The sequence below is a fragment of the Falco rusticolus genome, chromosome 15 (genome assembly GCF_015220075.1).
Source record: "Falco rusticolus isolate bFalRus1 chromosome 15, bFalRus1.pri, whole genome shotgun sequence".
NCBI lineage: Eukaryota > Metazoa > Chordata > Aves > Falconiformes > Falconidae > Falco > Falco rusticolus.
In genome coordinates this window covers 7,500,884-7,512,937 of record NC_051201.1, presented here as the reverse complement: position 1 = coordinate 7,512,937, position 12,054 = coordinate 7,500,884, and the positions used below count along the sequence as shown (strand labels likewise).

Here is a 12,054-nt window from a genome sequence, read left to right as displayed (position 1 = left end):
GTACAGACTAACTAGCATAGCTGCGAACATTCCCACAATCGCTCTTCTGAAGACATTTGTCATCACCAGCAGATCTGTAGATTTTTCCCCTCCCCCTGTATTAATTGCTGTCAAATGTGAAGGCCACTCTGAGAGGTTTTTTTTTGCTTCCTTAAGAATCAGCAAATATTACATCACTGTAGGGGTAACCATGACTGAGACTTTGTAGAACTGTACCACTTGCTCAAATGGATTAAAGGATTAATTTATTAATGCCTTAACTGAGTGAGACCTCATCTCTTTGTAGTGACTTGATTAGACCGGGTTTCAAATTGTAACTGACCTTCAGCAGAAAGAGATTACATCCTACCTAATAACCTTTTGTCAGCCATTGCTAATTGCATGTCAAAGAAGTTTACTGTTTTGGACAAAGTATGTGAAAAATTACGAAACTATTTGTGAGAAGGCCAAGATCTACTCATAACCACCTAAGAAAGGAAAAAGATTCAGGCCACAATTCAGCTGGTTGTATAAGCAGGTGCCTAGCTTAAAGTATATAACCATTGCTGTTGATCAACCCATACAGGGATTACTTGTATCCTGGAAGCTGGGTCTGAATTTTACCATTTGCTGAGGTAGTAACTTTGCACCTATTCCTGGTTACATGAGTAATTATGCTGAATAAACTGCTTCCCAGCCCCATTTAGTGTTTGAGCTGTATTGCTTTATGAATACTTAAAGATGTCTATGTATTTGACAGTAAAAGAATTCATTTGTCTTCCTAAATTGAAACACCACCGCTAAAGAAGAAAACCCACTCCTTGTGTTGTAACAGATGTTGCAAAAACTATCAATCTCTTTGCCTGGACAGACTTTATTGGTCACACGTTAAGCCAAAAACATAACCAGTGATAGGTTGTTTTTCCTTAGACAGTGGAAACAATACATCAAGAGCTTTCACTTTCCTCAAGTGGTGTTAATCAACGGCAGAAGCTGAGGACGTTAAGCAGGCTGGTGGCCAAAAAATGCAAGCAGCTGCTGGAGAGAGGGAATCCCCCAGCGAGGAGAGGATAGGGTGCAAGACGGTTTTCCTTTCTGCACCCTGGTGTGGTTCCCTGTTGTACTTTGTTTCCACTCACACCCAATAAAAAGCATACACTGCACTTCAAACTTCCCCAGGTCATCAGCATCTAAGTGTTAGTCTCTGCAACCTGGGAACAAACAGCTCCTGAGCTCTCACTCGGGAGTCTTTTCTCTCCAGGTTTGCTCTCCCTTAGCGTGCACTGCACGGCTTCTTCCGCTCTCCCACCCAAATCTTTTCATTACTTTAGTCTCATTGCTTCCATAACAGAAACATGAGGTTTTATTGTTGTGGCTACATACGCATTCATCTTTCTAAACACACATGTAAACGTGGATGTATTTACCATCTCATTCATTTGCTTTGCTATTATATACTGTTCCTTTTAGCTTTTGCACACAGGGCTTAAAAAGTTAATATCTGCCCATAGTTAGCTATTTTACAGCAGCCAACTTGCTTTTACTTTATGTTCCCCGAACACCGTGGCTTCTTCCCTTTAAACGCTCAGTCCACCAAAAAAAGCATCCATGCAAATGTTCATATACACAGACAGAAAGAGCTATACAAACCATGGTTCAATTCACTGATGCTGTCACTGGTTAAAGTTGCTGCATGAGACATGCAACAGAGGCAGCACAGCTGAAGGGTCTGCAAGAGAAGAGAAAAAAAAAAAAAAAAGAGAGAAAAAAAGGAGTATTGGGCGAGATTTACTTTACAAGGGAAGGCAGAAAGACAAGGCACCAGAAACTGTGCAGTAACCTGGTATGAAAGTACACTAGGTAACTGCAAAAGAAAGTGCTCTCGACCTGCCTTTACAGTGCTTCCAAGCCACAGGAGAGCCGGGAATTGCATGGATCTGCCGCTGAGAATCGCAACAGGTAAAGTCCAGACGACAAGCAGGAGACAGTCCATGTTCCGCCGTGCACCTGGCGTGCTACCTGCTCCCCGAAGCGTGCGGCGGGCGAGCCCGGATCCCCCGCATGGTCACCTGGGCTCTGCCCCGCAGCAGCTCCGGCGGCCGGCTCGCAGCGCCGCGCCCCCGCCGTGCGCGGCGGCGGAGCCCATGGAGCGGCGCCCAGGTGAGCGCGCCCTCGCCGCCGCCGGCGCGCACGCTTTAAGCCCCCGCCGCCGCCGCCGCCGCCGCCGCCGCAGGGCAGCGCTGCCTCCGGCGCCGCGTCTCGGCGCGGCCGCCGGCCGGGGGGCGACGCGGAGCGGAGCGGAGCGGGCGGGACCAATGGAGAGGCGGCGGGGCCGGGCCGGGCCGGGGCTGGCGGGCGCAGGCGGGGCAGCACCTGGGAAAGGCGGTGGCGTGCGGCCCCCCGGCCGCGGGGGGAGCAAGGGAGCGGCTGGGCTGAGCCGGGCAGCGCCGCTGCTCGCACACCTGGGGCGATCTGCCGAGATCGGGGGACTCCTCACCGCGGTAGGGGGGGTGCAAAAGTGGGGGGAGGGGGTGACCCACGGGCCTTCATCAGGCGGGCCAGAGTTTCTGTGATGATGCTGGGAGGAGCAGAGTCCAGCATTAGCCATTCCGCTTCCAAAGCACCATTCACTTGGAGAGAATACACGGTTATTTTCCTTCATCTTTAAAGGTAGCTGCGCGGGAAAGCAAGCAAACAAATCAAACGAAGATGAGGATGCCCGAGAAGAAAACACAGCTGTGATAGCCATGGCCAGTTACTAAATATTGCCTGTAAAGGAGCTGTCACACAGTGGCTCACATGTCTTGACCCCAATGTCGGTTCTGGTTATGCTTTCCCTTCTACAGAAAGCTTCAGTAAAGGATCCAAGATCTAAATAATCTATACAGAAACTGAAGTATTAAAGTGCATGGGACTGGTCCCAGCTGGAAATCAATACAGAACTTGTTTCTGATGGGTTTGGCTACACTTGGAGAAGTGTCCCTCACCTCATGATCTCCCTTTTTGTGCTAGAGGGGTTTCCAGTGTGTGTGTCAGTCCAATCTCACTCAAAATCTCCCTTGTCCCAGGTCACACCATGAAAATAAGTGGTAGCTGTGTCGATTTAAAGTGCCTTGCTGCTCCAGTTGGCACACAAGCTGGAGAGCGCAGTGGAAGCTGAGGTGAGCTGGAGGTCATCTCCTCTATCTACCTCCTGCACCAGGGGTTTCGTGGTAACTGGTTTGGGGCAGCGGATTAGACAGATCAGAGATATTTTCCCTTCTAAATCATTTTCTGTCTTTAAACATTAAATAAGTCCCCAGGTGTGGAATTTCTCCTTCACCTCTCTCTATTTCCCAGTAGGTTTTACATTATCACCTTGCTGAATATATTATGATAAAGTTTCAAGATCTTTTTGTAATAGTGCACCTGTCACCTCCCACTGAGTATGTTCAAATGAAATAACAAGTTTACGATGGTCCCAGTGGAGCAGAACACATAAAACACGCTGTGCGTTGCAGATAATAGGAGAAAAATACAAAATTATTGGGCTCTACTTTTATCATTGGCCCACAACACCCTGAACTTGACTGTTTTCGGTCGACTACCTGACTGCGTAGACTGACATTTTATTTGCTGTGAGGGGAGGGAAATAAATACAGTTCTCTACCAATTACAAGAACGTTTAAGAAAGAAGACAACTTTCGCCATAAACCTAGCACCACTGAAGGGAGTTTTGCTCTTGATTTCTGTGCAGTTAAGTTTTCACCCTGGGGATTTATAGTTTCTGAGTATGATCAAAGGACAAGAAAAGAATGTGACATTGATTTGCATGACTATAAATGACATGCATCCAAATCTGAGTTGGCATTAGGCAGGGGACCCCAGTCTTTCTTGGCCTGTATGCAGCAACATTGATCAGTTAATATGCTCAGACAACATCAAACTTTGCTCCCTGAGTCAATCAAGATCCCAGCAGTGATGGTCATAAACATCAGAGAATCCTGCAGGCAGCTCGTTACCATGTGCAAACATAGTTACCATGCAAAACACTAGAGAAATAAAGCTCCACAGCCAGCAGTGTAGTAAACAATGCAGTCAGAGGGGGTTTTTCCTCCCCCCACTCCCCAGCAATTCCCACCTCAGATGACCAGCAAGCATATATGCCTTCAGAGATAATCATTACCACAGTACAGTCTGCTACTGGACTCTTCTCGATTGTCCCTAAGCTGTCAGATCAGATGCTCCTAACACTTTTCATGCTTACCAGTTTTGTTGTGTTTTCAGTTGGTCTTTTTCTTCCCTTACTTGTTTCTATCCACCCATTGGCATTGTGTTCCACCTACATTTCTCCATTACCAGTGAATACAAGAAAGCATGGAGACCCAGCTGCAGCTTCTCTGCAGTACAGACAGTACCCTTCTTGGGGAGGGATCTCCAGCATGAAGAGATCACTGTGTGCCATGACCCAGGAAGTCGATTTTTCTCGTATCTGCAAGGGATAGTAGGGGGCTTGTTGCCCTACAGCAGCAGCGAGTTACTGCTTCACTATCACCTCATCAACACACTGAACCTCACAAGAGCACAGCCCCAGTTTCACCAGGGTTTCTCATCCACCCGCTCCAGACAGATCACACCTGCATGCAGAGTGTCCATTGGTTTGATGTCCAGATGCAAACACATTGCATGTTCTTGTTTCCACTTGCCAGCTTATCAGAGAAAATGGATTACTATTTTTAATAACTCTATTCTTTCTAATTCTGAATCCCTCTTTTCTCATGGATTTCTACTGAGTTTTTTTCCCCAAGAACTATGCTGTGGTGGCCATCGTGATAGAGTCTAGCACCGCGCAGAGCTCACATTATCGGTAACATGACTGACAGGCATGCAGAAGAAATAAGCCCTGAATTAAAATGCCATTGTGTTTGTTTTGCCATCTTTGTTAAAGCAAATTCTTTATCATATGAGACATTTGTGACCACTGAGATGAGTGAATGACTCACAGGAGTCTGTTGTCTGACAGCAGTCACCTCTTCCTCTGTCAATCTAGATTATTTTTCCAGATATATTTGTACTAGAAATTAATGTGAATAATTTATATCATATTTTAATCATATATGATTGGATACCTGGAAGCAGAGCACTTCCAATGGGAAAATGGTGCAGTGAGGGCTTGTTTTAATCAGGTAGTCACATCATAGTGAGTGAATACGCATAGTAGAATCAGAGCAGATATGTTTTTTGCTAACAGCATTCAGTTTCTGCAACTGTCCATTCCTACTTGACCATTTCTGTGACTATTTCTTATAGAACAACATACTTGTGGGGTTATTCAGGATACATGTAAGCACTTCATAAGATTCTTCCAGCTCAATCTTTATGCTCTCTTTGTGTTTATCCTCATGAAAATGTTTCAATCCTGTGAAGGACAGAAGCCCTTTGCCTTCATTTATAGTGAGTGGTAATTAACCACATGCTGGGTTAAACTCTTTGCAGAGAAGTCTTCATGGAAGCCCCTTTACAAATGATAATGACCCTCTTTAGAATGAGCTGGTAGTTTTCAAAACCCATCAAGTTCATCTTTGTTCGAAGTTGAAGAGGCTTCAAAGTGAAGTTATGCTCCAAAGTTGGTTATGCTCCATACATACCACAACTGCTAAGGATGCTGTTCTTCCCCATTATATTTGTCATTCAATTATCTCAAGGTATTTTGTGAGTTTATATAATTTGTCTAAAGAGTTCAGCAACCATTACTCCGTTGTAGCAGGACAAAACCTCTAGTTGAACAAAATACCAGCAACTCGAAAAAGAACTCATGGAAGGGTTCATATAGACTAAGTGTAGTTTCAGAGATGCAGTCATCTGGTATCAAATTCCATTTGCATGGCTGTCTGTAGGTTATCTAAACCTGCTCAATACCATACAGTTTAGGAAGAGGCTAAAGCCTTTCAGCTGGCATAAATGATCATAGCTCCTCTATCTGGCTGAGCTACCAAACCTGAGAAGATAGTCTACTCTGTCCTTCCTGCCAGAAAGATCCCTTGTGCGGAAAGGAGATTGTAAACGAAGAGTTTGTGACATACCTCCCTGCCATAGGGAGCACCTCAGGTATGGTACGGGGGCACAGCTGGAACGGACTAATGGTCTGAGGACACTGGTCAGGTTCCCCTGCAGCTGGAACAGCATTAGCACTTGCTCTTTCTTGTACAGAGAAGGTTGATAAGGTACTAGACAGTATTGTAATGCCTACTAACTGCAGATCCACTCCTACGCTGGATTCTTCCCCCCTCCCCAAATTTTGAAAGGCTGCTGTCATAAAAAGAAACAGTAAGAACTTCTTTGTTTACTTCTGTGAAATCTGAAGCCAACTACAGCATTGTCAGGAATGGAAAGTGCTCGTCTAGTGTGTTCCCATCTGCATTTCTAAGCAGTGTTCAGTTTATAATATGAGCTACTATAATAAAGTTGCTTTTGCATGATGGCTAATTGCATTCTTCAGTGACACATGACATGGGCTATACGATGTCACTGGTTATTCTGTTTATGGGTAACTATATTTCAGCTGACAGGGAAACTGTGTAACAAAAATATCTACTGGTTGACTTAGTGTGGTTCCTCCATTAATTCCTGTTCCTTAAGGGCCTGAAAGTTCACAGAATAAAATTCCACTGTCTCACCAGTTTCTGTATTAAATTCTGCTTTCTGCAGAAGCCTCAAAATGTGGTGTTAGGACTAAAGTTATGTCCTCACATAGTCTCTAAACCCACAGTTTTCAGTTTGCATCGTATAAATTCTGGTGAAATCCATGCAATAAAGAGTAATCTCTGTGGAATAGGTTTTCACCACCATTTACAGTAATATTTTCTGTCAATAAGCCCCTAAATTCATTTCACATAGCTTTTTAATCACAGCCACTGGAAAAGGAGCTTGATCCAGCATTCCTGCTGTAGCCTAACTCCCAACGAAATCAAAGAAACACTGTTTACATTTTTTCCTCACCCAATTTGCACGTAGCACTGGGCTGTTATAGTCCCAAATAAACGCTTTTGATTACAAATATTAAACACAATTTTCTGCTTACATGCATTTCTCTGTATTGCACAGCATGTCCATCCTAATTTGATTAGTTCTACACATTTATTTGTGCTAGCTGGACATCCTACTTTCTGGCATGGAGTATGAAGTTCCAGCTATCCTGCTGACTTGTTACCATTGTACTTGCTCTATCCTGCGACACACGAGATTTGGGCTCAGGAGCGGAACTAAAACCACCTCCATGCTGGGTGCTTACGGCTGACATACAGAAACTTCACAGAGCAATGTTCTGCATTTCTCTTGCAGTTGGTGCTGTAGGCTAATGCTTAGATTTTAGAAGAGATTAACTGACTTGCGTTTCTAGTGTCACCAGCAATTTTTAAAGGGATGGGGGGGCAGGGGGGAGACCAAGAAAGCAAGAAAGAGAACCTAAAAACTTGACAAATAGCATTCATTTGGCTTGGATCCAAATGTCACAAGTTGCTGCCACAGTGTCCAGACACACTCTGTGGCTGAAAAGTGAACAGGGCGAAGCTGCAGCTCAGTACATGGGGGCTCTGTCACACCCAGACCAAAATTAAATGAAAATGTCCATCACTAATAGAAGAAAAATAAAAGCTGTCATTGTGGGTGGCCCAACTAAGGCTTTGCAAGCACTACATTTTAGAAGAGTTTTCCTGGAAAATTGCCAAGAGTAATTAAAGCACAGGTACCTCCAAACTCACAGAACTCTAATAAAAACAATTATGCAGTTTATAATGTTGTGCACGTGCCAAAATTTGTATTTATACAATGGATCAAAAATGGCACAGGAGAAACCATGCAGTCCAGCAGGTTCAAAGATCCACTTTAAAAATGCTTTTTATAAATACTGATTTGCACTATACCCGGAAGGCTGTGTAGCCTATGGAGTCACAAAGACATATTTAAAACCTCTGAAAATTACTTCTAAGACACTAGTATTGGTTTCAGACTGACTTTGGCATCACGTGCAGGAAGGAAAGCCCAGTCTCTGTTACAGCCAGCCAGCATCTGCACCCCAGAAAAGGAAAAACCAGGCCAAGAAAGAAAATCCATGTGGAAGTTTCAACCTCTGTCTTCCATAATAGGAATGCATGAAGTTACTCCACTCCCAAATGGCACTGGGATGAAATGGTATCTTACTTATTTCTTATTGGTTCCTCTTTTCATCTCTGTGAACAAAACATACTTGTTTCATTCAATGGAGCCTACAAGTTGTTCTTTTCCCCCCCTATTCCTAGCAGCACTGCTTCTTCTCACCTAAGCCTGTAATATTATCTTCCCTTTTAATTTTATTTCTGGACTGGAAAGGTAACTTCTGCTGATGTGACTTGTTCCCACAAGTGCTAGCATCACTTTGCGTCGCTTTGTAAGATAAGATCACTGATGAAAATTTTCTTGCTTGTACCCAGTTCATTTCAGGGTGGAAGTCTGAGTTCTGGGATGAAAGTTTCAAGTGCACTCTTGGGGCTCAATTTTCCAAAGTACCACAAATTCACAGCTCCAGCTGAAATCAGGAGGAACTGAACCTGCTCAGTATTTCTGAACATGAACCCCATACTCTTTTGAACAACATACCCTAAAAAGAATATTGCTGGGAAGATTTAGTCTTCAGTCCCTTTTACATGTGTTTCTTCTTTTATTTGCCATTAATTCCATGGGCCAAGCAAAGAAGAAAATTGGCTTCTCTCTCCTCTGAATTTCATTATTTGCAGATTTTTTTAATACAAGATAATGCTTCTTTGGCTGGCTCCTGGGATTCCTCTATTAAAAACTTCCCTCCCTTTTCACATCAATGAGCCTTTGTTACTTCAGCCTTCTCGCTGGGAACATAGATTGCATAGAAGTTCAGGAGCCTTTTCAGTCCCTTCTGTGTAACAGTTGCAGTTTCCCCACAAATAGTTTGTTTTACCATTTTCAATTAAGTATCAGCCCATTCCCTATGAAAATTAGGTGCTTTTACTTCTGGTTCAGTGTGTGTTCATCTTCCCTTTGTTGTTGGCTGCCCAGACCCACCACCTTCATCTCTTTCTTACTCAAAATGGACCTCTCAGTGGGAATTTTAACTACAGCTTGGCAATCAAACAGGAGAATGTCTCCCAAAGAATTATGGAGCTGTTCCATATTTGCTTCTATAAGAAAGAGCTTACAGCACCATGCAATACTATACAAAGGCAGCGTTGTCCAATAAATCTGCATAGATACTCTATTTGCTGTGTACTGAAAGACTTCAAACTCTTGTACCATAACAAGAGTGGGGTTTGTGTTAGACATTGGAAAGCTAGCTATATCTTTTGAGGGACAGATTCTCATTTTTTGTAGGCTATTTTGCACCACAATGGCGGTGAGCAATCACTTCCCTGCTTTGTGTAAGGGTATTAACTCTAAATATTTAACTTGCTTTATACTCTTTCCCGAGGAAAACAAGGCCCTCATGACTTACCTTTTATTTTCTGCAACGAAGGGTGTTTTTACCACTATTTTTCTTACCAAAAGATGATGATAACAGATGAAGAATATGGTAGCACTAGTTGTACAGGATCCCTTGAGCTAGGTGCTGAACACATGCAGAACAGAAAATTGGTCCCTATCCCAAGAGCTCAGCTTACAGTTTTTAATTTACCACAGCCTTCTTTGCATTCCTAATTTGCAAACAAAACTATTCCCTGACTGTGGTGTTGATTTCCAAAGTGATTTCAGCATGTTGAGGAGTCAAACAGTTGTTTTACAAACTCAGTGTTGCATTGGTTGCTGTGACAACATTTAATAATATCTTACTGTGAGTGTGTACTGAGTGGAAAGTGTTTGATTTTTGTCTATTTTCAGTAGAGATGGATGTTGGGAAGAAAAAGGAATGAAATCATTTTAGGCTGTACGCCTGTAACATTGAAATTAACAGCCCCTCTTCAGCTGAATTCAATAAAGGTAGAGTTGGATCTTTATGGTGGCGATTCTGAACTTGCACAAGCATTCTAGTGGAGCACAAATGTAAAGGTATCTGGTAGATTTAAAGAAGAGGTCATTTTTAGGCATATTACAATAAGAGAAACGTAACACGGAATATTCATGAAAATCAGATTCTTGCAGGTTGAAGCTTTACTCAGCCAACGCTTATTTATGAGTCTAATGCCAGGTATGTTCATGCTCACTGGGAGGTGCCTTATAATCAAAATCCTACCCTTCCTCTCCTTTAAGAAATACCAAATACTGTGGAAGTGGTGTTGTTTTGCTCCATGGATGAACTCTTCAACAGTGTAACATTAATAAAAGTGATTTCATGGCCTTTTCAATCATTTTACTGTTAATGAGAGCAGGGGTTTTTAGCTTGAATTTAAATGAGATTTAACCTGCCTTGGCAACACAGACACTGCAACATTGTGCTACAGCTTCATAACCAGAAACTGAAACTGATTAGTCTGTTTGAGGGTAACCTGATTATTTTTTACCCATGCTCGCAGGATAATTTTACTGAGTTGCATCTAGCAGGAAGAAATGCGCTGACTCCAGCTCTGCCAGGCCAGCTAGCGCTGCCTGCTGCCCTCATAGTGTGAAATTGGAGTCCCACACCGCATGATGTGTACCGGGATATGCACAGGATCTTTCAGATGACTACGGAAGGCATCGCATGTCTAGGATTTAGTCACAGTCAAGCAAAAACTATTTGCAGTCAGAAGTCTACACGCTAACATCTACAACTTAAGTTACCTTGGCCTGTTTTCATGATCCAGAATAAAACAGAACTGAAATAAGCAAAAAAATGTGACAGGTAAAATATGAATTAGATTGATGAAGTACTTCTATTTTTTATAATCTATAATAATCTAAACTGCAAATTTTTTTTTTCCCAGGATCCACCTTTTGTGTCCATTTGATTATATATATACACTTGTGGCTTGCTCATTTGCAGTCACACGCTAAGGGTGTCAAAAGCAGCACAATGTAAATGCTGTTCTCATAAGTAAGATTTTCTGAGTGCAAACTGAGCAAAATGAGCAGTTTATTAAGTCTCTGTTTTCCACATAGATTTTTTCTGAAACCTGCCTCTTCACAGTATAGAGACAATGCAATCTGAAAGCATATTGTTTTGGACAAGGGCCAGCCATCTGGGAATCCTTCACAAGTACCTGAAATAGAAGTAAGGTAGGGCATATTGAGGTGAGCAGCTTCCAGATTTTACCTGAAAGCTCTGTAGGTGGCCTAAGGCCACTTGAATCTGATCCAAAACAGGCACCTGGCTCTGGCCTGGATGCCTGCCAGTTTCATAGCATATTCTATCCCTGAATTATGGTGTCTGGACTTATTTCATGGCTTATTGTTGTATGTCTTTTAAAACTAATTCCTTACTGAAAGATGTTTGAAATTCAAAGCTTTCTTCAGTTTCCCACTTTATTCTGGAGCTGCAGACACTTGCCTTACTAGGTCCAGGAAAACCCTACTCTAACAGTTCACTAAATAGAGCTCAGTGCTTTGGTAGTGTGCAGGTTGTTGTTCTTGGGAGAAGGAAGAAAAGGAAGAATGGGGGCTTGTGCTGTGTCTTTTCCTTGCCGATAAATATGACAACGTATAACCTTTGTAATATCAGAGTTTTCACTAAATGCCTGTGCTGCTTAACTGCCAAAGCACTTTTTTATAGCTATAAAGGGAGCAATCTGCTTGCAGCGATTAAAGCTCGGTTGTTTATCAACTACAAATGTGGCTTGTATATGCTAGCCCCTGAATTATCACAGTGCTTTTATTACAGCTCAGTCTTTCATATTTCAGTGAGATTATTCTAACTTCTTTCTTATGGGGTGCCTTGAAGCAACTCTACTATGGATCTTCATGACTACTGGACTTTCTTGGAACAGCAAGTCAGACTTTTTAATACTCCAAAAGGAGAAAAGAAATCTCTTAAAATCCAAATGTGAGCAGTATAGTCGATATTTCCTCCACAGAGGAATAAAAATACTTAAAATACTTAAGGGAGAATTTAGCAGTGGGTGATACACGTAAATATGAGAACTTTTCCCTGTGAACCAAATGTTTAGCTTTGGATGTTGA

The 12,054-nt window shown here is 42.7% G+C and overlaps 1 protein-coding gene across 2 annotated transcripts in view; it reads right to left on the bottom strand.

Annotated features, from left to right (window-relative positions):
• Nucleotides 1-2,254, bottom strand: part of ADAMTS18 (ADAM metallopeptidase with thrombospondin type 1 motif 18) — a 79,901-nt gene extending 77,647 nt beyond the window's left edge. Inside the window, exons 1-2 of one of the 2 annotated variants that reach the window (XM_037409559.1) lie at nt 1,871-2,254; nt 1,630-1,708 (exon numbers count right to left, since the gene is read on the bottom strand). In XM_037409559.1, coding sequence (XP_037265456.1) covers nt 1,630-1,708; nt 1,871-1,972 — 181 coding nt within the window. In that variant the 5' untranslated portion in view covers nt 1,973-2,254. Of the gene's footprint in view, nt 1-1,629; nt 1,709-1,866 lie in introns of both variants that reach the window. The other variant, XM_037409562.1, reaches the window with a different exon arrangement.
• Nucleotides 2,255-12,054: the final 9,800 nt, after the last annotated feature.